The sequence below is a fragment of the Trichoplusia ni genome, unplaced genomic scaffold, assembly GCF_003590095.1.
Source record: "Trichoplusia ni isolate ovarian cell line Hi5 unplaced genomic scaffold, tn1 tig00001227, whole genome shotgun sequence".
Taxonomy (NCBI): domain Eukaryota; kingdom Metazoa; phylum Arthropoda; class Insecta; order Lepidoptera; family Noctuidae; genus Trichoplusia; species Trichoplusia ni.
The window spans coordinates 95,697-120,649 of record NW_020800102.1 but is presented as its reverse complement, the minus strand read 5'-3'; the positions used below and the strand labels follow the sequence as shown (position 1 = coordinate 120,649).

General features: G+C 41.8%; 1 protein-coding gene across 5 annotated transcripts in view; it reads left to right on the top strand.

Annotated features, from left to right (window-relative positions):
* LOC113507246 (spectrin beta chain, non-erythrocytic 1) overlaps positions 1-24,953 on the top strand; it is a 94,681-nt gene that overhangs the window by 57,705 nt on the left and 12,023 nt on the right. For all 5 annotated transcript variants that reach the window (XM_026890125.1, XM_026890121.1, XM_026890126.1 and 2 more), the window contains exons 47-75: positions 188-323; positions 777-977; positions 1,813-2,042; positions 2,645-2,778; positions 3,189-3,374; positions 3,599-3,740; positions 4,259-4,366; positions 5,285-5,425; positions 5,891-5,996; positions 7,211-7,386; positions 7,978-8,105; positions 8,694-8,806; positions 9,358-9,431; positions 10,696-10,822; positions 11,925-12,099; positions 13,015-13,116; positions 14,477-14,587; positions 14,873-15,047; positions 15,420-15,608; positions 16,553-16,680; positions 17,155-17,294; positions 17,939-18,087; positions 19,785-19,999; positions 20,948-21,109; positions 21,549-21,697; positions 22,099-22,285; positions 22,893-23,028; positions 23,632-23,796; positions 24,532-24,651. In XM_026890125.1, the coding sequence (XP_026745926.1) occupies positions 188-323; positions 777-977; positions 1,813-2,042; positions 2,645-2,778; positions 3,189-3,374; positions 3,599-3,740; positions 4,259-4,366; positions 5,285-5,425; positions 5,891-5,996; positions 7,211-7,386; positions 7,978-8,105; positions 8,694-8,806; positions 9,358-9,431; positions 10,696-10,822; positions 11,925-12,099; positions 13,015-13,116; positions 14,477-14,587; positions 14,873-15,047; positions 15,420-15,608; positions 16,553-16,680; positions 17,155-17,294; positions 17,939-18,087; positions 19,785-19,999; positions 20,948-21,109; positions 21,549-21,697; positions 22,099-22,285; positions 22,893-23,028; positions 23,632-23,796; positions 24,532-24,651 (4,305 nt within the window). The remainder of the gene's footprint in view (positions 1-187; positions 324-776; positions 978-1,812; positions 2,043-2,644; positions 2,779-3,188; positions 3,375-3,598; positions 3,741-4,258; positions 4,367-5,284; positions 5,426-5,890; positions 5,997-7,210; positions 7,387-7,977; positions 8,106-8,693; positions 8,807-9,357; positions 9,432-10,695; positions 10,823-11,924; positions 12,100-13,014; positions 13,117-14,476; positions 14,588-14,872; positions 15,048-15,419; positions 15,609-16,552; positions 16,681-17,154; positions 17,295-17,938; positions 18,088-19,784; positions 20,000-20,947; positions 21,110-21,548; positions 21,698-22,098; positions 22,286-22,892; positions 23,029-23,631; positions 23,797-24,531; positions 24,652-24,953) is intronic.

Below are 24,953 nucleotides of genomic sequence, written 5' to 3'. Positions count from 1 at the left end.
AATTGTCTCGGCTATCTAGCCGAGAGGTTAATATCACCCCGGTAAACGCACTGTGCACGATGCGTCGCGGGTTCGATCCCCACGACACTAAGATTAAATTACTTAGCTTCGAGTTGTTGTTACAAATTCAATTACATATTACGAATATTTAATTGTTAATATATGCGTAAATAATTCCTTTCTGCAGTTATACGAGTCGTCGGCCGCTCGCCGCTCTGCTCTGGTCCGCAGCCGCGCGCGCGCTCAGTTCGCGCGGGACGCCGCCGAGGCCCGCGGCTGGGTCGCCGACAAGCTGGCCAAGCTGGCTGCTGAACACCAACAAGGTAAGATTAAATCCCACTGCTGGGCAAGCCACTAATATAAGTTTTTATATTTGTTCAGGATATACGTGAGTTGCCCCACGGTGGGGCGTTATTATGGACGCTGTCAATAACACCAGCCTGTAATTGTCCCACTGCAGGCCTCTCATACAGAGAACGAGCATTGATCAGTGCTGGTGATTCTGGATCTCAAAAATTGCGATACATGGACTGTAGACAAGTTACATGTCTATTCGCTAACGCTGATGAATCACTCAAAAGGCAATCCTAATATTAAAATTATTGTCATCATCATCCGCAGCCTTTATCCTCCCACTGCTGGGCATAGGCCTCCCCTTTCTCGTGCCAATTTCTACAGTCCTATGCTAGCCTCATCCAGACTCGATCTGAGACCTTTTCTATGTCTCAAATTATTGTATTTAACATAAATGAAAGTATTCCATAAACCTCTTGCAGGCGAAGTAACAAACCTAGAAGACAAGATCAAGAAGCTGCAGAAGCACCAGGCCTTCACCGCGGAGCTGGCAGCCAACAGGGCGCGGCTGCAGGAGGTCCAGGAGCTGGCGGAGCAGCTGCGGCCCGACGCGGAGGTCGAGAGGCAGCTGCGGGACCTGCAGGCAGACTGGCAGCGGCTCGAGACCGCCACAGAACAGAGAGGTACGGTCACCAGATTTCTTTGATCATCAGTATCTGTTTGTCCTCCCATTGCTGGGCATAGGCCTCCCTTTTCTCGTGCAAATTTCTACGGTCCTGTGCCAGCCTCATCCAGACTCGACCCGAGACTTTTATTATGAAATCGACCGTCGAGTTTTTTGATAGTAACTATTTATCTATTATTTATTTATCACTCTTATGTGTTGCTACCTTAATGCGTAAATACTTAATGCGGTAGCTAGTACTAGGGTGATTCTCCAAAAAAAATAACACAAGTTAACGTCGTCATTATCCTCACCAACTGGTCTAAGTAACTGTAGTACTAAATTGTTTAAATTTTCAAGTCATCTATTAATAGTCTGAGTACTTTAGGAACGGGACGGGAATGAAATGACGGGCCTGTTGGTCTAGTGGATAGTGACCCTGACTGCTATACCGGAGGTCGTGGGTTCGATTCCCGCCCAGGACAAACGTTGTGTGATGAGCATGATCATTTGTTCTGGTGTCTGGGTGTAATTTATCTATAATATGTATGTATTTAGAAACATATAAGTAAGTTTATCAGTTGTCTGGTTACCATAACACAAGCTCTGCTTAGTTTGGGATCAGATAACCGTGTGTGAGTTGTTCCAAGATATAGATATATTAATATAGAATACATCAATCTGCAGTACCAAAAGTGTGGTGAGGATAATGACGTTTTTAACTTGTTTTACTTTTTTCCGGAGAATCACCCACTAAACAAGGGTATGAATCAATAACTTATTGCAAAATGTCAATTTAAAGATTTAACAAATATGAAAAACAAGACAAATTAAACCCTCCTTTTCCCCTACAGGTCGCGGCCTAGAAGAAGCCCAAGACATCCTGGAATTCAACCAGCACCTAGACAAGATAGAGGCCTGGATCAGAGACAAGGAGATGATGGTGACAGCTCACGAGCTGGGCAGAGACTACGAGCACTGCAGCGCGCTGCTGAGGAAGTTGGACGACATGGACAGCGACATGAAGGTCGATGATAAACGGGTGAAGAGCATATGCGCGCTGGCGGATAAGCTATTGCAACAGGTAAGGAAGGAATAGTATAGTATGTTTTTTGTCTAGTCCACTGTGGGAGCCAGCGGATGGATAGCGTCATCGTGGGAGGCCTAGGAAGCGGTGGCGTTAGTATTTATCTAGATAAAACCTAGCCCACTGTTCCCCGCTGCCAGGTTAAGGCCTCCCACAATTTCTTCCGTAGTTTTCCGTCGTTTCCCACACAGCCCACGCAGTTAGCAATAATAATACCAACCTATATTTATTTTACTAGCTTTCGGTTATATCGCGTTTCCTAGAGAACTCTTCAAAAATCAAGGTCAACTCTATCTTTGTACCAAATTTCATTAAAATCAGTTCAGGGATTTAGCCGTGAAAGCGTAACAGACTGACAAACAGACAGAGTTACTTTCACATTTATAATATTAGTAGGGATGTTTGTTTGTCTAGCCCACTATGGGAGCCAGCGGATGTATAGCGCAGACGTGAAAGAAAGAAAAAAAAATTGATTATAATAATTGAAATTATAGTTCTTTCCAGTATTGTTTTCTTACCCTAGTCTTATACTTTTAATAACATAACTTTTCAGTATTCCCTTATTACCCCAGTCTTTACATTATTATTTCCCCCCACAGGGCCCCACACAACAAGCCGCGGCAGTATCCCAGCGCCGCGACGCCTTCCTCGCGAAATGGCGGGCCCTGTCCGGCGCCCTGCAGAAGTACCGGGACAACCTGTCCGCCGCGCTCGAGATACACGCCTTCAATAGGTGAGGATGTCAGGATTATACCCAATTATACCGAAGACCTAGCTGGTACCCGCGGGCCCGTTACAAATCAAAAATAGATGCACGGGCGCTAAAAATCGGGATAAAAACTATCCTATGTGTTAATCCTGGTTATAAACTATCTGTGTACCAAGTTTTGACAATTTTTGCTTGTGAATTAATTAGAAATTCATAGATTTAAACCTTTTGCGGGCTTTTCTATAGCTCTTGCATAATATTATATTCCGTTAACATAAATATCTTCCCTATTAAATAATGTAACGGTTTACTCACGTGTATTTATCGGAACTAGTCGGGCGTTCCCGCTAAATACGCGTGAGTAAACCGTTGCATCATTTAATAATGAATCAGTCTCACGATAGTTATCATAAAAATATTTTCCATAATCACAGGGACGTCGAAGACACGGCTGAGCGTATTTCGAAGAAATCAGCCCTGTTCAGTAGCTCGGAGAGAGGACGCGAGCTGACAGCCGCGCACGAACTCAAGAGGAAACACCTCGCGCGGGCTGCGGAGGCAGGAGCCATCAAGGACAAGATCCTGCAACTGGAAGGAGACGGGAGGACCTTGGCGGAGAAGTAAGTAGAGGGAGGAAGGCACCTAGAGTAGGGGACCAAGGCTAGAGCAAGGATAAGCTGCAGAGCTTAGAGGCGAAGTCAAAATTTATTTATTTAAAAAATAAAAATAGGGTTTTAAATGATCAGTAATGAAAGAGAAAAATAAGGGGAAAAACACTTCTCGCTCTTTCTGAGTTTCACCTGCAAAGTTCATTGACTATATCCATCCCTCTCTAACCCCACAGATACCCGGAACGTGCGAAGGAGATAGAAACAAGCTTGAAGAGCTTACGAGAAGGCTGGGAACAGCTGCAGCAGCTCGCTGAGAAGAGGACAGCGCTATTAGATGAAGCTATCGCCGAGCATAAGTTTGACGAGAGTCTTAAAGTGAGTACTGCTTAGCTAAGTCATCACCCCAGCCTTTTCCCAACTATGTTGGGGTCGGCTTCCAGTCTAACCGGATGCAGCTAAGTACCAGTGTTTTACAAGGAGCGACTGCCTATCTGACCTCCTCAACCCAGTTACAGACAACACGATACTCCTTAGTTAGACTGGTTGTCAGACTTTCAAGCTTCTGACTACCTGTAACGACTGTCAAAGATGTATATAATAACTGCTGGGACCCACAATTGAATGTGCCTTCCAGAACACTGGACTGTGAGTGATTAGTGACCCTAACTGCTATACTGGACATCGTGGGTTCGATTCCCACCCAGGACAAATGTTTGTGTGACGAGCATAATCATTTGTTCTGTGTCTGGGTGTAAATTATGTATGTATTTAGAAATATATAAGTATGTTTATCAGTTGTCTAGTACTCATAATACAAGCTCTGCTTAGTTTGAGACTAGATGGCGTTGTGTGAATGGTAGAATATTATTATTTAATTCCCCTTATCATTTCAGGAGCTGGAGTTATGGGTATCGGAGGCAGTTAAACGCATGGATGAGACCGGCGCCCCGGAGACAGTGCCTGATGCTGAGGCTCTGCTGGAACTGCATCATGAGAAGAAGGTAAGCAAGGAGTGGAGCTTCCATCGTCATCATCTACAGCCTCTATTCTCCCACTGCTGGGCAAAAGCCTCCCCTTTCCTGTGACAATTTCTATGGTCGCATAACCAAGAAGTTGTGGTTACCACGCCAAACCCACTGTGCGCGAAGTGTCGCGGGTTCGATCCCCGCGTAGAACAAGCCTTTGTGTGAGTCTGCGTGTCTACTAGTAGCACATGACTTGAATGTTTGTGAAAACTTATAAATTACGAAAATAAATATGGTACAGTGATTTAAAATCTCGTGTGACGTCATTTACCAGTAAATTTTTAACTAGATAGTGATGTTTTTAGCTTCTACTACCAAACTTTACCACTACCTTACAGTTTTAAGATGTGATAAAATAAAAAATACATATTCAATATGTTTACAAATCTGTCTGACGGTCTAAACAGATGCATACCATAGTTTGAGGGTCGATTTTTAAATCGCCAGATAACTTTTATGTGACGAATATGTTTGACGTTTTGATAGCTTTTATATAGAAAAGTAGCTGTTGCCCGCGACTTCGTCTGCGTGGTTAGAAGATATAAGTTAAGATTTATATCTACCCTGTTTTTTCTACATTTTCCATTGTATCTTCGCTCCTATTAGTCGCAGCGTAATGGTTTATAGCCTTAAACCTTCGTCGATGAATGATCTATTGAACACAAAAAGATTTTTTCAATTTGAACCAGTAGTTCCTGAGATTAGCACGTTCAAACAAACAAACAAACAAACAATCAAACAAACAAACTCTTCAGCTTTATATATTAGTATAGATAGGACAAACGGCCATATTTATTCCTCAGATAGAAGTTAACTGACGATTGAAAAATCGGCCCTTAGTCAAATACTCAATTCGTTACTATTTTAGCCAATTCATCCTCTGTGTCCTTCTAGGCGGAGATCGATGGTCGTCAGAAGGTGATAGCATCCTTGCAGAAGGAAGCAGAACAGGTTCCAGAGAAGGCGCGCAAGGTGGAGGCTCTGTCTAGCACCCTCGACCAGGCCTGGCTGAAGAGGAAACAGTATTTGACGCAGGTATGGAGGACTGATACTTAAAGTGGGGTCTCTTGGTAGAGTGTTACTACTTAAAGGGGTAAAATTGTTTAGAGAAGTGATACAATTCAAAAGTATATTATTACTGATTTTAATTTTGATACTTGCTGTGTCGCTTATTTAATGTTAATTTAAGTTTTTAGTTGACTTATAATATATTTGATATGTTTTGGCAAATATACAAGACATGTATAATTAATAAATTTACAACCTAGATAAAGTTTTTAATATTTTAAAGGGTCGACCAGAAGTCTCGGAGAAATCACTGTGTAAATACATTTTTGTTATATGATGTTATGTTATATGATCATTAATGATTGAAACTCCATTGAAAAATATGGTCTGAATTAAGAACCTTCTTGAAGTCGATTTAAAAACCAAAAATCTTATAATCTACTGAATTTAATAAGGCTTTCTACTTAACTACTTCTATTACTCCTAACCCAGGCTCACCAGCTCCAGCTTCTGAAAGAACAGGCGCGGCAGACCGAGGACTGGCTCGCCTCCAAAGAGGCCTTCCTCAACAACGATGACCTTGGAGAGAACTTAGATGGTGAGTCCTATACATGGTGTTTTTGTCCCTAAGAGCAAATACTTTGCTTTTCAAGTTGATTTAGAATTATCTAAATAAAATGGCGTGTCGTTGAAAAATAACCCTATTAATTACTACTTACTATTAACTCCTATTAATACACGGTGTTTTTTTAGTCGTCTTACAAAAGGAGCCCATTTCATGTATCCGATGTAAAATACCCCTAGGCGCGATTTTTTTTTTATCATCAACTAAGATAATAAGTACGAAGAAAAATTAAACAAGGGAAATCTGAAATATACTCTTAAAAATGATAAAAACGCCGCCGCCCGCGCCCCTCACCATTGTTACAAGGCTCGGACCGCGCTTACAACAGAGACAAAAATTGCATTTTAAATTTATTCAAATCTCATAAATACCTATTTTTTATCATGAACGTGTTCTTGTCATTGGATACATGAACTGGGCTGCTTTTGTAAGACGACTAAAAAATCACGGTGTATAACAAACGTTAAAGTTTATGTTTAAGGATGTCTGTTCCTCTATTACGCAAAAACTACTGAACGGATTTAGACGAAACTTGGTACACCGATAGTTAATAACTAGGTTAACACAGAGGATATAGTTTATATCCTGATTTAATGTTCACGTGGAAACGTTTTCGAGCAAAATTAAGAATATACAAAAACCTGTGATTTGAATGTTTGTGCGACACAAGGAATAAATTTATGTATATAGTTATATATTTTCATATTTATTCGTATCTTGTTTATAAATAGCTATAGCTATAGTAAATTTAATTGTTCGTACTATTCCAACACGACGACCTCCGTGGTCGAGTGGCGTACGCACCGGTTTCAAGGTGTCGCTAGCTCTGAGGTCCCGGGTTCGATCCCCGGTCGGCTCAGTGTACAAATTCACAATTTTACACTGTACCGGGTCTGGGTGTTTGTGGTACCTTCGTTGTATCTGACTTCCATAACACAAGTGCTTTAGCAACTTACTTTGGGTTCAGAACAATGTATTTGATGTTGTCCGCATTTAATTATTTATTTTTTGTAACTACTTTTCATGAAAACAGTTTTTCTATTATACCCAAAGGTTGATTGGTAGATAATACCCGCGACATTAAGTCCGCCTTATGTACTTACTACAAAAATAGCTTTTTGCGAAAGTAAAAAACACCTTTCTTCAAAGAGAGCAAAATAATTCTAAATTCTTGATTCTCCTTCCAGCTGTCGAAACCCTGATCCGCAAGCACGCGGAGTTCTCGAAGCTGCTGGACAGCCAGCTGGGCCGCGTGGACGAGCTGCAGAGGTTCGCGAACGGTATGCTGCAGGACCAGCACTTCGACGAGGAGTACATCAAGACGAGGGTCCAGACCATACTCAATAGGAGGGATAAGTTGAAGGTGGGTTAGAATGAATGTGGCTATTGGCCTTACAAAAACCCCTTAGGCCTATTTAGAAACATTACCCATAGGCTTGTTTAAAGCCACATGCTCCATAGGGTTGTTTAAAGCCATATTGATCGATTGAAAACTAAATCTCAGGGAAATTTTAAATTCGAGGCGCATTGGTTTTTTAAAACCATGTCCCATTAGTCTTCTCGAAACCATCTAAATCCAATATCTCATTGGTCTATTATACACCAGAACCCAGTCCCTGGATCTAGCTCAATTCTTCTCCAAAACCATGACTCCGTTGCCTCTTTAAATACCGACGCTTTATCGCCCTAGTGGTCTAGTGGTTAGTGACCCTGACTGCTATACTGGAGTTCGTGGGTTCGATTCCCAACCAGAACAAATGTTTGTGTGATGAGCACGATCATTTGTTCTGTGTCTGGGTGTAATTTATCTATATTATGTATTATGTATGTATTTAGAAATATATAGGTATGTTTATCAGTTGTCTAGTACTCATAATACAAGCTTCGCTTAGTTTGAGACTAGATGGCGTTGTCTTACATTGTCCGTTGTATAACCACCACATCATTTCTCCAGGAGTCCTGTGCCCAGCGCGGCGAGACCCTGGAACAGTCGCGCCAGCTTCACCAGTTCCTACGGAACCTGTACCATGAACGGGAGTGGATCTCGCTGAAGATGCAGATAGCTAACGATCAGAATTATAGGTGAGGAACTTAAGATGCTAAGTGCCGAACATGTGTATCGTAAAATGAACCTTAAGTGTATATGTTAAAGATGGTTTTGCGCTATAGACAAAGTTCAAAGCATATTGCTTTTGCTGCCTTAGTTTACTTAGCATTGGTTTCTGCTGTTTTGTTCGAAGTACCTGTTAAATGAAAATAATTATTTTTATGCATCTATTGAATGAAAACAAATGGTTTTTTATTCGAAAAGCCAACTATATATATAAAATAAAGTAGCTGTTGCCCGCGACTACGTCCACGTGGTTGGACCCCCGTTTTTATCACATTTTCCATTGTATCTTCGCTCCTATTAGTCGCAGCGTGATGGTTTATAGCCTAAAACTTTCCTCGATGAATGGTCTATTCAACACAAATATATTTTTTCAATTCGAACCAGTAGCTCCTGAGATTAGTTCAAACAAACAAACAAACTCTTCAGCTTTATATATTAGTATAGATTACAATGACGTATTGAGTCGTATTTTTCAACACCACAAAATCCATAGAAACAATTTATATTCTAAACCGACGTTTACCGAATTAGATAATAACCTATATATTTGTTTTCAGGGAACTATCAAACCTCCAGAGTAAGATACAGAAACACACGGCGTTTGAATCAGAGCTGGCCGCCAACAAGGGCCGCATTGACGACGTCGCGAACCACGGGGAGACACTCATAGGTAAAATATAAATTATTGTAACAGCCCAAATTTTGGCAAATCTTAGATTTTACCAACAAGAGTCGGTAAATTTAAGAATAACTGAAAAGAAATGATTTTATCAGGCTTTACCGTTAGAAATAAGTTCGATTTAAAGATTTGTCAAGTGATGGGTGGTCCATCCAGCCTTTCTAGCCTTTTCGCAACTACGTTGGGACATCAAGATGCAGCTAAGTACTAGTGTTTTACAAGGAGCGACTGCCTATCTGACGTTCTTAACCCAGTTACAGACAACACGATACTCCTTAGTTAGACTGGTTGTCAGACATTCTAGCTTCTGTCTACCCGTGATGATTGTCAAAGATGTATGAATAACAGCCGGGACCCACAATTTAACGTGCCTTCCGAAACACGGAAGAACCAGTTATGACATAGATGGTCACCCATCTATGTCCGTCTATGTCCGTGTCCCTACAAATATAATAAAACGGGCTACGATTAAAATACAAACATGGAATTTAAATTACTCGATTTGGATTTGAATCTTGTACTTATCAGATTATTATTTGCAGAGGGCAAGCACTACGCCTCTCAGGAAATCGCCAAACACGTCGAGGAGTTGGAGAACCAGTGGAGAGAATTACAGGTAATACAGGTCACCACGCCAAAATTTTGCGTGAGTGTCGTGGTTTCGATGACCGCGTATGACAAGCGTTTTTGTAGTCCATGAATGCTTGTCCTGAATCTTGGTGTCGTTGTGAAAAGTTTTTATTTCAAATAGACCGTTTTCCAGGCACTTTCAAAACGTTACAATAGTGACTCTGGATGCACGGTTCCAAAATGTCATTCTTATGGAGAAGAATCGGAGAGAAACTATTCACGGTGATTTTTAGTCGTCTTACAAAAGTAGCCCAGTTCATGTATCTGACGTAAAATACCCCTAGGCGCGATTTTTTTTTATCATCAACTAAGATAATAAGTACGAACAAAAATTAAACAAGAGAAATCTGAAATATACTCTTAAAAATGATAAAGACGCCGCCGCCCGCGCCCCTCACCATTGTTACAAGGCTCGGACCGCGCTCGCAACAGAGCTGTGTTTCTAAAAAACTACCAATTGCATCATAATATTGAATAAAAATTGCATTTTAAATTTATTCAAATCTCATAAATACCTATTTTTTTTTATCATGAACGTGTTCTAGTCATTGGATACATGAACTGGGCTGCTTTTGTAAGACGACAAAAAAATCACGGTGTATAAATTGGCATTTGCGCATGTTGCTTGAATGTTTGTGAAACCCGCCGCGACAAAAGGGTTTATCAAGAACCTACTCCCGCATTGAGAAATTTAATCTTTGTATCGCGGGGGTTTTCACAAACATTCAAGTAACTTGCACAGAGACACCCAGACTCAGGACAAGTATTCGTGGATCACACAAATGCTTGTCCTACAGGGATTGAACTAACACGTCATGCTCTGTGGGTGTGGCGTGGTTGTCTCTACTCCGCTGTTTGACTAAATATATAAACAAAAATTGTATTAGTAAGCGCAAAGCTAAAGAATTAATGGGGTGATTTCTGGATTTTTTTGTATGGAAGGTATATAAAACAATAAGGAGGGATTTAGTATTTAAAATGAATTTAAAGGAAGGGTAATGGGGTTTCCAGCCTACATTATATCCCACGGAAACGGGAACCACCGCGCGCTCTAAACCGAAGTCCACGCGGACGTAGTCGCGGGCAACAGCTACTATGTATTATTAAATGATGTAACGGTTTACTCACGCGTATTTATCGGGGTAGCCCGACTAGTTTCGGATCCAACCGAGTCCTTAATCATGAGCAGACGCAGCGGGATCGCGAGTCGAACTCCTATTATTAACACATATTTTATGTTTGTCATACAGGACGCAGCCAAGCTTCGCCGCTCTCGTCTCGCGCAGGCGTACGCCGCTCGCGTGTACTTACGCGGGCTGGACGACTTCACCGCTTGGCTTGATGATGTTGAGGCACAGCTACTCAGCGAAGACCATGGTAAGTGTGCAGCAACTTGTGATAATAATAATCTTTGATGTCCTGTTTGTCGTTGGAGGGAATGGCTGCTAGAGGCGTGAGTAGGAGGTAATACAACGGAAGTCTGTAAGGACAATATGGCGTCACGTTTCTGTCCTATCCGGTCGTTAAATATTTGAGATTCTGGAGAGATAGTTTATAAGCAAACAAAAATTAACAAAAAATATTAAATTGAATACTTCAATCACTTGTGACGGTTACACGCACTTTTTTTTGTAACGGATTTCCGGTGCCTTGTCGTCCTAGTCGCGCCTAAAGAAGATTAACTTCATAAATCTTTGTATTGAAAAGTATGAGACTATGAGTGCCCTCATCATCCTAGCCCTTTCCCAACTATGTTGGGGTCGGCTTCCAGTCTAACCGGATTCAGCTAAGTGCCAGTGTTTTATAGAGCGACTGCCTATCTAACCTCCTCAACCCAGTTACAGACAACACGATACCCCTTAATTAGATTGGTTGTCAGACTTTCTAGCTTCTGAGTACCCGTACTGACTATCACAGATGTACAAACAACAGCCGCGACCAACGTTTCCAAGAGAAAGCAGTACACGCGCACATTTTTTTGCTCTTCCTCTCATAGCCGCATATAATTTACTAGCTGTTGCCCGCGACTTCGTCCCCGTGGGTAGAAGATATAAGTTATGATTTATACTTGCCCTGCTTTTTTCACATTTTCCATTGTATCTTCGCTCCTATTAGTAGCAGTGTGATGGTTTATAACCTAAAGCCTTCCTCGATGAATGGTTTATACAACACAAAAATAATTTTTCAATTTTGACCAGTAGTTCCTGAGATTAGCGCGTTCAAACAAACAAACAAACTCTTCAGCTTTATATATTAGTATAGAGTATAGATGTATGATCTTGTAAGATGTTGTCTCTCTTATGGTTTAGTTAGTAATTATTTAGGAATATGTGTAAAATAAATTTATATAAACATAGAGATGAAGAACTAATTTGAATAAATTACTTTTGATTTAATTTGATATGTAGCAAAAGAAGTTAAAGCTAAGTCTTATGGTCATTAACACTCGTATTTATTTTTTTCCTATCTTTCCACCTAGGTAAAGACCTGGCCTCAGTGCTAGCCCTGCTGAAGCGCCACACCCGCCTGGAACAGCAAGCCTCCAGCAAGGCCGAGCTGGCCACACAGCTCGCTGACAACGCGCGCCAGCTCGCAGACAGCAAGCACTTCATGGCTGAAGAGATCCTAACGAAAGCTGACCATGCTGTTAAAAGGTGATTTATTGTGATTTTTAACCCACTACAGTTTAGAGAAATAATGAGGGAATTTAATCTATCTCCTTATACTCCTTACCTTACCTTATAAATGGTTGACCTGCAAGGGCCACTCGGGGCGGGCGGGCCACTTGATGCCGCAGGCCTTTTTTTTTTTTTTTGTTTAGGCGGGGGAAATCCTCATGGACACCCACTCCCTCGGGGGAGGAAATGGGTAGTGTCAGACTTTTACTGACTAAACCTGAACCGCCGTGCTACGTCATCTGCGTTTTTATGTCGGTGTATGGCAATGCGTTGCAATCCTTCATACACCGACCGCGGGCTTCCACCGGCCAGTAATGTGGGCCGGTAGGTCACTTTCTTGTGTTGTGTGGAGGCCGACGTGTAAAGAGCGTCGGCCTCATATTGGGACCGTATCCATAGCACCGAATGTTTCCCACCGCCGTGGGTAATATACTCGGACGACAGACACCCGCGTGCCGTCGCCCAGAACCCTAGTTAGGGCGGGAGAGCGCGCTCATGCGCGGCTCTGCGCCGCCCCACTCGACGTCGGCGTATGGCGGGCGCGCTGGGGTCAGTTTCCCGAACGCGCTCCGCCGCCTCCTTCTGTGACATCACTGTTTCACAGAAGATCGATCTGGCTCTTTCTTCCAAAGGCCAGTCAAAGCCAAAAACTACACTGTCTGGACTTAAAAAGATGCTATGGCAACAAATGGAATCAATATGGAAACAAACTCAGGGAGTTTGTTTCGACGTTTCTTCTCAGGGTAACCTGCTAGGAAATATCGACTACAGCTAGCTTAAAAAATGACATGTGAAAGTGATGACGTCAATCCTATTTACAGAATAAGTGATTTCATTTCATTTCACTGACTTTCTTCTCGTCTTCCCATATTTACGATGTTTTGTCCTCAGATACCGGCAGCTGCAGGAGCCGATGCAGAACCGTCGCGACAACCTGGAGGACGCCGCGCTGCTGCACCGCTGGGACAGGGACGCGGACGAGGAGTTCCGATGGTCAGTACTCAGTTTGAAACTATGGTAGAAAGATGTTGGATTTTGTCTGTAGAATGTAAATAATTAATAGATTTAAAAAAAACACCCACGTTTTTAAATGTCAAATTTTATCCAATTTCTTTTATCCAAGTTTTTATAGTTGTAAATTGCATTGTCCTCGGGTTTGAAGCTACCCTGAAAATTTCAGCATGCTAGCTAATAATTTGTGTAAACACAAAACAGTAAAAAACACAACGTTACAAAATATGACGTACAAGGGTGTACATGATAAGTAGTTAAAAACACAATATACAAAGGAAATTATTAGCCATGCTTTGCGATGTACTAACAAGGTCTAGACAGTCTTACAGCGCTGATTTTCAATGTGACTTTGTATCAATGAAATAGTATTGACTTTACTGCACAGATAGCCGTTTAGTACAGATTATCACGCCAAACCCAACGTGCATGAAGAAACGCCTATCATTAATATATTTAGATATATTTCTAAAAATTCTCTAAATTGGCATAACTTTGTATTTATTAACCGATTGACGTAAAAAAAAAACAATAAATGTTCAGGGAAGCCTACCCTTAAATCACGACAGCGGTATCCATCTTGCATTGGTAATAAAAAAGGGTGCATTTTATATAGTTTTCAAATCTTTACGCCATCATTAACTTCATCTTTCTTTGACGACCCCCGTGGTCGAGTGGCGTACACACCGGTTTCAAGGTGTCGCTAGCTCTGAGGTCCCGCGTTCGATCCCCGGCCGGGTCAATGTAAGAAAAAACACAGTTCTACATTGTCTCGGGTCTGGGTGTTTGTGGTACCTTCGTTGTATCTGAATTCCATAACACAAGTGCTTTAGCAACTTACTTTGGGTTCAGAACTATGTGATGTTGTCCGCATTCATTTATTTATTTATTATCTTTAAAAAAAAAGTAGCATTATCAAAAATGCAAGTAAAAGAGGCTAACAATAGAATATTCTCTATTGTACACCTTAAGGACAAAACAAATTAGGACAATACAAACAAATATGATGAGTACAAAAGGCGGTCCTATCGCTAAAAAGCAATCTCTTCTAGACAACCTTTGGATATTAATTGTTTATTATCAAGTATTGATATAAATATACATTTTTAAATAAATTAAACTAAACTAATATTTACATTTTTAAAACTTTATCAATATAAAAAGAAAAATATACATTATTTACAAGCGTCAAAAAACCTTTGGATGGAATTGAATCGTAGAAGAATATTGCTGTCAATATTTATCTATAGTGATAATACTCCAGCGATTTTAAACTCATCTCTTCATCATCAGCCTTTAGTAGACCACTGCTGAAAAATATGAATTGTAATATTCCTAACAGGTTGCAAGAGAGAGAGGCGGCTGTCCATCAAGAGGAGGCAGGTTCGACGCTGGCTGAGGCACAGGCGATGCTGAAGAAACATCTGGCTTTAGAAGCTGAGCTTTTGGCTAGGTAATTGTGTAAAATTTACATTGAATTTACCATTCATTGAGCTTTCTAAACTTAGGCATAGTTATATTAATAGATTTTTTAAGAACAATTTTAGTGAGAGTTTTTAGAGTTAAACTTGATAAAAAAGAATGGCCTATTTGACTGGCCTGGATGTGTGTTACCTCTTCTTATTTTCCTCATGGGAAATTATTAAATCCGCTTTGGGATGGGGGATCAGACTTCTACTGACTAAAACCCATGTTCCTTCCCAGAACCGCCTTTTTATAATTGTGTTTTATTCCACAGAGAGCCGATAATAAAGTCTGTGACGAGCCGCGCGGGGCAGCTCTCCCGACGCGGACACTTCGCGGCGGCGCGACTGGAGGGACGCGCGCGCGAGCTGGCGGCCGCGCACAGCCTGCTGCGGGCTGCGGCCGCCGCGCGCGCGCGCCTGCTCGGGGACCGCTGCGAGCTGCTGCAGGTAACACACACACTTAGCACAAGTCAACAATTCCACTATGAGCTTTGACCCAATGAGCTCGACGTCTCGCGGGTTCGATCCCCGAGTAAAACAAGCGTTTGTGGGATCGACAAATGCTTGACCTTGATTCTGGGTGTCTTTGTGCATTTGTAATAAATAAATAAATATTAATAAATACACTTCACAGAACAACTTTAACCTTGGACAGACGAACCTCAAATCAACTGCAATTCAACCGCAAATTGCAGTTCTATTGCAGTCGTGCCAACTGCATTCAAACTGCACTTAAAATACAATTTGCAGTAGAAATGCGGTCCATCTGTCTCCAGTTTTACCCTTCACACATCTTAACCTAATTTCCTTGTTATCTAGTTGATGTCCGAGATATCAGAAGCCGAGGCCTGGCTCCTGGAGCGCCGCACAGTCCTCATCTCCTCAGACGTGGGCCGTGACGAGGACTCCGCGCTGGCGCTGGTCAGGAGGCTGGACGCGCTGCAGAGAGAGGTCACCGGATTCGATGCCACCGTCGGCAAGTTGGAGAAGACCGCCGCTGGACTTATGGTGAGTTATACTAAAGATAAAAAATAACTAAACACCCACGTTTTTATGTCACTCCATTCAAATTTTATCAAAATCGGTTTAGTCTTTTTGATAGTTGTAAATGGCATTGTGATCGGGTTTGAAGCTACCCTGAAAATTTCAGCCTGCTAGCTTATCGGGAAGTGTCTAAAATTGAGTTGCAAAAATTCAACTTGTGCGACAAACATACAAGAAAGTTAGTGTATAAAAACGTAGTTAAACTAGGTACAATTGCAAGAAATACCTAACAAATTATGATTTAAAAAACCTTTTTAATATGTATAACCTGCAATCAATAAAATCAAAATTGAACGGGAACGGAATTCATTTCTATAATAAGATCACCTCGCTAAACCCACCGTGAGTGACGAGACGCTGGTTCGATCCCCGTAGGACAAGCATTTGTGTGATCCACGAATGCTTGTCCCGATTCTATCTTTGTGCTTTTGACTTGAATGTTTGTGAAACCCCCCGCGACATATAGACCAAAATTCTTAGTTCAAGACTCATCATCGGCCTAGCCTTTTCCCAATTATGTTGTGGTCGGATTCCAGTCCAACCGGTTTCAGCTAAGTACCTGTGTTTTACAAGGAGCGACTGCCTATCTGACCTCCTCAACCCAGTTACTTGGGCAACACGACACCCCTTGGTTAGACTGGCTGTCAGACTTTTTCAAACTTCTGACTACCTGTAACGACTGTCAAAGATTTAAGAATAACAGCCGGGACCCACGATTTAACGTGCCTTCCGAAACACGGAGGAACTCGCTATGACAAAGATGGTCACCCATCTACGGACCAACCGCGTCAAGTATAGCTTAACCTGTGATCGAATCACTTATGCGGTTATAGCACAGCCACGAGCTCCTCCAATTATTAGTACAAGACTACAAGGATTAAAATATTTATAAATTCTTCTTCTACCAGGAACGCGCCACTATCGACGGAGAACAAATCCAGAAGAGAATAGAAGAGCTCAAGTCTACGTACGAGGATATGAAGCTGTTGTCAGCTAAACGCCAACAGCGGCTTCAGCAGAGCCTCAAATACTTCAAGTAAGTGGCACAGGCTAGTAATAGTTATGACTGGCCTGTTGGTCTAGTGGTGAGAAGCCCTGACTGCTATACCGGAGGTCGTGAGTTCGATTCCCACGTAAGACAAATGTTTGTGTGATGAGTATGATAATTTTTGATATTTTTGAGCGTATTTTGTATATAATATATTATGTATGTATCAGCTGTTACCTAAATGATCCTACGGGAACATAATTCAGGATAAAACTGTTCTGTGTTAATCTAGGTTAATAAACTATCTGTGTACCAAGTTTCGTCTAAATCGGTTAACGGTTTTTGCATAAAAGCCTACCAAACATACATACGAACTTTGGCACTTTTTATAAATTGAAATCATCTGAAGTCTAGCAGAAATTCTCATTCAAGAATACTTTAATTATTATTTTCTATATTCGCTATAATATTCTTTTTACTATAATCATAAACACCTATTCCATACAACACTATCTCACCCAGGTTCGTCCAAGAATGCGAGGAAGTCCAGGAGTGGATCGGGGAGCAGATGACGACGGCCGCCAGCGAGGAGTACGGCCTGGATGTCGAGCATGTTGAGACTCTGCAGCAGGCCTTCGATAACTTCCTCGCGCAGCTGCAAGGTGAGAGAGAGAGAGAAGGAGAGATTGAGAGAGAGATACCTTATTGTGACCGTAGACAGGTCGACGGATAATTTAAACCAGAATTAGACGGCACGGATAGCCGAGTGGTTGAGGTCACCACGACAAACCCCCTGCGCGCGGTTTGATCCCCGCGCAGGGCAAACATGTGTGTGATCCACGAATGCTTGTCCTGAGTCTGGTTATCTTTGTGCATGTGACCTGTATGTTTGTGAAATCCCCCGCGACATAAGGATTAAATTCTTTACTGCGGGAGTCGTTTCGTTTTTCAACAATTAACAACCAGATGGGTGGAACGGCAGGTTAGATGGGAAACGTCTATTAAGGGCCGTCACCACCTACCAGTTTTTCCGTACTTCCATGAGCGGCTGGAGAGGACTTGGATAGAGATTGATCATTGTGTAGCCCAGTTCCTTACAGGTCATGGTAACTTTAAAAGCAAATTATTTTCATTTAAACTTGTCGTTTCACCATTACGTCAGTGTTCAGCGGCAAACAGTGAATATGAGCAAATTGCACATCGTATTCTGTGGGAGTGTGGTCTATGGCAGGATGAACGCAACATCTTAATAATATTAGACCCCTTTTTTGCTTTTTCTGATTAATTTATCGTTTTTCTTCCGTAGCCAACGAAGGTCGCATCGAAGGCGTCTGCGAGGCAGGCAGCGTGCTTCTAGAAGAGAACACGCCAGAAGCAGACAGAGTGAAACAGAGGATAGATGACATCAAGGGGCTGTGGGACGATCTGAAGGAACTAGCGTTGGCTAGGCAGGAGGTAAGGACTTCAGAAATATACAGTTTTATGTAAAACTAGTCTCGGATATCGGATATAGATGTAAAAACATTACTAGGAGGTAAATGTTTTAACGAAGTCGGATAAGAGTAGAATATTATTATGTACTAGCTGTTGCCCGCGACTTCGTCCCCGTGGGTAGAAGATATAAGTTATGATTTATACCTGCCCTGTTTTTTTTTCACATTTTCCTCTGTATCTTCGCTCCTAGTAGTCTAACTAAAGCCTTCCTCGATGAATGGTATATTCAACGCAAAAAGAATTTTTCAGTTTGGACCAGTAGTTCCTGTGATAAACGCGTTCAAACAATCAAACAAACTCTTCAGCTTTATATATTAGTATAGATATAGATGTGTCAATGTAAGGTGTCGGCTACCTTAACATGATATTTCATCGAAATCGGTCCACCCGTTTGAGTGTGAAGTCGTAACATAATCAAAATTCATTTGTTCAAACTAGGCTGCAAATTAGCACTTATTGAAGGTCAATTTTACAAAGACAGCTTCTAGTATCGCCCGCTCTTTAAAACACATGCATGAAAACACTCACTATCTCTCAGATATATTTTTCTTTCGTTATAATATTCGTGTGATATTCTTATATGATACTAGCTGTTGCCCGCGACTTCGTCCGCGTGGTTAGAAGAAATTGCGACTATAACTTGAGATTTAAACTCTCCTATCTCTCAAGTTGGATCGAACTGCACATGGTGTGCGAATTTTATTATGATCGGTTAAGTGGTTTAGGAGTCCATTGAGGACAAATATTGTGACAGCTTCATATTATACACCGTGATTTTTTTGTCGTCTTACAAAAGCAGCCCAGTTCATGTATCCAATGACTAGAACACGTTCATGATAAAAAAATAGGCATTTATGAGATTTGAAAAAAAATTAAATACAATTTTTATTCAATTTTATGATGCAATTCGTAGTTTTTTAGAAACACAGCTCTGTTGCGAGCGCGGTCCGAGCCTTGTAACAATGGCGAAAGGCGCGGGCGGCGCCGTTTTTATCAATTTTTAAGAGTATATTTCAGATTTCTCTTGTTTAATTTTTCTTCGTACTTAGTATCTTAGTTGATGATAAAAAAATAATAATCGCGCCTGGGGGTATTTTACGTCGGATACATGAACTGGTCTGCTTTTGTGAGACGACTAAAAAATCACCGTGTATATTGTGCAGAACGTATAATTATCAATTTAATAATATTTGATTTAGTAAGTATCTACTGAATATAAATAAGGGTAAAAATATGAATTGTAATGATCAATCGTATGTAAAGAAATCCTAAATTTGTAAGAGAATCCAGGTTTAATTTTTGATATAAGGTTCTGATTATGACGACCTCCGTGGTGGAGTGGCGTACGCACCGGTTTCAAGGTGTCCCTAGCTCTGAGGTCCCGGGTTCCATCCCCGGTCGGGGCAATGTAAAAATTCACATGTACATTGTCTCGGGTCTGGGTGTTTGTGGTACCTTCGTTGTATCTGAATTCCATAACACAAGTGCTTTAGCAACTTACTTTGGGTTCAGAACAATGTATGTGATGTTGTCCGCATTTATTTTGGTTGGGCGAAACTGGATCCTGTCCAATGTAATCTGACCTTCAAAGAGTGCTACTTAGTAGCCTAATTTGAATAAATGACTTTTGATTTACTTATTTATATCTATCTTCGCAGGCCTTAGCGGGGGCCCGGCAGGTGCACGAGTTCGACCGCTCGGCCGAGGAGACCGCGGCCTGGGTGGGCGAGAAGGACTCCGCCCTCGGCAGCGACAGCCTCCCGCCGCGGAGTCTCCACGAGCTGCACGCGCAGAAGCGGAGTCTTCACGCGCTCAGGGCCGACCTGGACGCCATCAGAGCCGCGCATGACAAGCTGCAGGAGGAGGCTGACCGGTCAGTGTGGTGATAGTGGTGATAAGTGGTGTGTAGGTCTAGTGGCCAGAACGGTCAGAGTCGCGCTGAGGCATGCGCGAGCGATCCCGTAGCTCTGGCTCAGGCAGTTGAAGGGGCCCGGGGTGTTTTTAGTCGGTGGGAGTCCGACATATCCCCTCGCCGTGGGTTGAAGTCATTAGAGTTTCACCCCGATCAAAAAAAAATAATTAAAATTAATTAAAAAATTAATTAGTGGCTAAATGGTCAAGTGGTTAATTAACTCATGTTCTAGTGGCTATGACCTTGACTATTATACTAAAAACCTCTTTATTCTGCTTGTGAAATCATTAAGTGTGGAAGGAAAGAGAAATAGAAGCGAGTATCAGATTTCTACCTTATAAAACCCTCCGATGTTCCTTCCTCTGCCCTTCGTGTACCGGGGCCACGGTAACCCTTTCAGACAATCCTGCTGCTCCGGCAGGCATTAGCCTCAGCAGACATCTCGTTGACCCTGACCGTGGGTTCGATTCCGAGAGCAAGGCCCACTTGTGTGATCTTAAAAACCAGCCAAAAGAAACTTACTGTTAACTTTTATATTGTATAAAGATGTACCTACAATTAAACAATTATTATTCGAATTTAGCTCAAAAACAACTTTAAATTACCAATGAAATCAAAATCAAAACTTAGTTATTCAAATTAGGCTACTCAGTAGCACTTTTTAAAGGTCAAATTACGATTCTCCTGAAAAAAGTAACACAAGTTGATAACGGCATTATCCTCACACTTTTAATACTGAATATTGATTTAAACTATATTAATTTTATCCAAGTTCGTAACGTACCCCGGCTATTAGCAAATGACTTAAAAAAATTAAACAATTTAGCCGTAGAGTTACTTGGACCACGTGGTGAGGCCAATAGTATATAATAGTGTATCTCTATCACTCATCGCTCCTTCTCCTTCCAGCCTGGGCACAGCCTTCCCGGACGCCAAGGAGCATGTCTCCGCGAAGCTGGAGGACGTGACGGAAGCCCTGGAGTCTCTCGTCACGCGCGCAGACCAGTGCACGCAGCAGCTGGAGCTGGCGGGACAGCTGCAGGCGTACTTCGACACTTATCAGGAACTTCTGTGAGTATATAGGGATACTAGCTGTTGCCCGCGGGTTTGCCCGCTTAAATGATCACACGGGAATATAAAAAAAGTTGTGTTAAATTGTTCTTATACTGGGTTTGTTCAGAGAGGAAAGGTCTCCCGCGGTAAGGAGTTTAATCCTCATATCGCGGGAGGTTTCACAAACATACAAGTCACATGCACAAGACACCCAGACTCAGGACAAGCATTCGTGGATCACACAAATATATAAGTTGTCTAGTACTCATAATACAAGCTTTGCTTAGTTTGAAACTAGATGGCGTTGTGTGAAAGTCGTGGATTATTATAATAAAAATAACTTTCCTCTTGGAATAAAAAGGGGGAGGCCTTTGCCCAGCAGTGGGATCCAAAATAGGCAATATAAAAAAAACTTTCCCAACATATTTTAACCCTTATTTACTCATTAACCCCCCAGTGCCTGGACCAACGAGACCCTCGCTCGGGTCACCGCCCCGGACCTGGCTACCGATGTGTCTGGAGCTGAGAGGCTGCTAGCCAGACACAGAGACATCAAAGTGGAGATAGAGGCTAAAGAAGAGGCCTTCCAGACTCTGTATAGCGATGGTGAGTCTTATGATAAGGGAATAAGGTTTATTTTTGTTTGTATTGTTACTTTGTATGTAGGGACAGACTGGTGGATGCCCTCCAAGCTTTCTATAGTGATTGTGAGGGAAGATCGATCAAGGAAATTCTTTTGAAAACGCCGAGTATTTTTTTCAAGTGTTATTATTGTGCCCCACGGTGGGGCGCCAGTATCATGCCCCACGGTAGGGTGCCATTAACGAAACTTTCAATCTAATTTGAGGTTAATTTTATATATGTGAAAACTTTTCAACCTTTTCCGAAAAGGAGGACATTCCTAATTCGTCGGCTGTTTTTGTTGATTCTTTTCCATTTAAATTGGAATAGATGTCATTTGGTCCCATAGAAAATTTCATCATAAACATATTATTTACCATCAACAGGCGAAAAACTAGTGACCGAGGGACACTTCATGTCAAGCGAAATAGAAGAACGGATGTCAATACTGCGCGCGCGCCGCGACCACCTGGACGCGGCGTGGAACAACCGCGAGAGGATCTACACGCAACACCTGGACGCCCTGGTCTTCAAGAGGGACGCTGATGCCCTGGACAACTGGATAACTAACAGGTGGGATCGAGCGTGGGGTGAAATTTAGAAAAAAAATTGAGTTTTTTGTAACATCGGTCACCGGTGACCGAATGGTTTTAAAATTGTTGTCGGTTTTAAATGATAGCAGGTGGTCACCGGTGAGCGAAATTAAGTTTGAGTCATTATAGTATGTCAATGGATAAAAATTGAGTTTTTTTTAAATATCGGTCACAGGTGACCGAAGGTATATTAGAATTGTTGGTTGTGAATGATATTAAGGATTTGAGAATCGGTCACCCGTGACCGAAGATTGACCATGGTTAGGGATTGAAAGTCGATGACAGTAGAAGATTGGAAAAAATCGGTTAAAATTAACTGAGTGAGGTGTTTTTTGAATCGGTCATCGTTGATGACTGACTGTCAAACAGGCTGTCGGTCTAAAGATAATTAGTCTTCGGTCATATATGACCGAAGCTTAACTAAACATTGAACATAGGTTATTTTTACTTGTAGCTGGATATTTATTATAAAATTAGTTCAATTACCTATTATACTATTTTTATAATAACTATCGTGAGACTGATTCATTATTAAATGATGTAATACTAAACTATTATGACTAAAGTATTCCATCTCTCTCTCACAGAGTGCCTCTCGTTCGCGACGGCAAGTACGGGGAGAGTGTCGCCCAGGTCGAGGAGCTGATCAACAGGCACCGGGACCTGGAGGAGACCATCGACGCGCAGAGGGACAAGTTCAATGCCTTGAAGAGGATCACGCTGGTGAGGAGTTGGGGCAATTGGGAGGAGTTAGTGGGAATTTAGTGCTGGGAGGACTTAGGGGGAGTTAGGAGGAGATGGGGCGAGTTAGGAGTTGAGAGTTGGGGGGAGTGCGGGGGAGTTAGGAGTTGGGAGATGGGGGGAGTGCGGGGGAGTTAGGAGTTTGGAGTTGGCGGGGCACTTAATGAGATTTCACATTCCAATATTTGGAATCTAGGCTATCACTATATTTTCCCTTATTATAAGTCAGAATAATTCAGATTAGATTACATATAAAATTTAGTCATGTGACGTTTTCGTTAACATACCTATGTCGAAACTTTGCGTGCTCTGGGATCGAACCTGTACTCTTTCTTACAAGCATAGACCACCACAACAAGTTTTCTTTTTAAATTAAAAACAGCAAAAATCGTATATATTTGGTAATGATTAACGATAATTCAGATGTCTTTTTTGACGCATTGTAAAATATGTACATTGTTCATTATGTATTGATATATTTTAAAGATGTTAATATTAAATTTAGTTTTGTTGTTAATTGAATAAATCGGTAATTATTTAATGCCTCGACCAGGTAACTTCTTAACATTTTATATATTTTCTAAGGTGGAACAAGCCTTCAAAGAGCAGCGTGACGAGGAGGAGCAGGCGCGGCGCCGGTCTGCGGAGCGGCAGGAGGCGGAGCGCCTGCAGCAGTTCCGGCGCAGGGAGATGGAGAGGATCACGGAGGAGAGGCGGAGGGAGACCGCGCCCGCGCCTAACACCAGAGAGGTCAGATATATATCTCACGGATGACTGACTTGACTGCACGGATAGCCGAGTGGTTGAGGTTACCACGCCAAACCCACTGCGCGACGTGTTAGTTCGATCCCCGTAGGACAAGCGTTTGTGTGATCCACGAATGCTTGTTCTGAGTCTGGGTGTCTTTGTGCATATGTATGTTTGTAAATCCCGCGACACAGGGATTAAATTTCTTATTACGGGAGCCGTTCCGAATTGACTTCTAATGAATTTGACTTGATTTTTGTGGGGTTAAATGCTATTTCACGTTAAGTGATAAAATAATTATCAAAAGGTCGGTTATATCGCGTTTCCAAGAGAACTCTTCAAAAGTCCGGGATAAAAACTATCCTTTGTTTTTTCTCAAGTTCAACTCTATCTCTGTACTAAATTTCATAAAAATCAGTTCAGTGGTTTAGACGTGAAAGCGTAACAGACAGACAGACAGAGTTACTTTCGCATTATAATATTAGTTGGGAAGAATAGGTAATAGGCAATTTCCAACCTGTTTTTTTTTCATATCAACATATCGAAATTTTTCAAGCTCTACACACCGAGATTTTGACATTAAAAAATAATAGAAAAGGCCAATTTATTATCAGTATTCTTCAAGTATCATTCAATTATTGATCAGTATTTTCAGCGAATGCCTTTCCGATAAAATTCCAAGAAAGTAGCCTATATAGCCTATTAGCGGTTTAAACTAATAAAACCTATTATCTCCAGGCGGAACGTCTCCAGACCTCAGTGGCTCCTGCATCATCAGAGGAGACCCTCTCCCCGGCGCCACAGTTTGACAGACTGCCGAAGACTGATCAACATGTCAAGCGAGCTGAGAGCATGAGTGTAAGTTTTACTGAGTTTGATTCAAACCTGACTTAATTCAAAGCTTAAAGTCAAACATAGTGTACTCACCGGTTTCAAGGTGTCGCTAGCTCTGACGTCCCGGGTTCGATCCCCGGTCGGGTCAATGTAAAAATCCCATTTCTACATTGTCTCGGGTCTGGGTGCTTGTGGTACCTTCGTTGTATCTGAATTCCATAACACAAGTGCTTTAGCAACTTACTTTGGGTTCAGAACAATGTATGTGATGTTGTCCGCATTTATGTATAGAATAGAATAATTTATTTGCCATAAACATGTGTTTG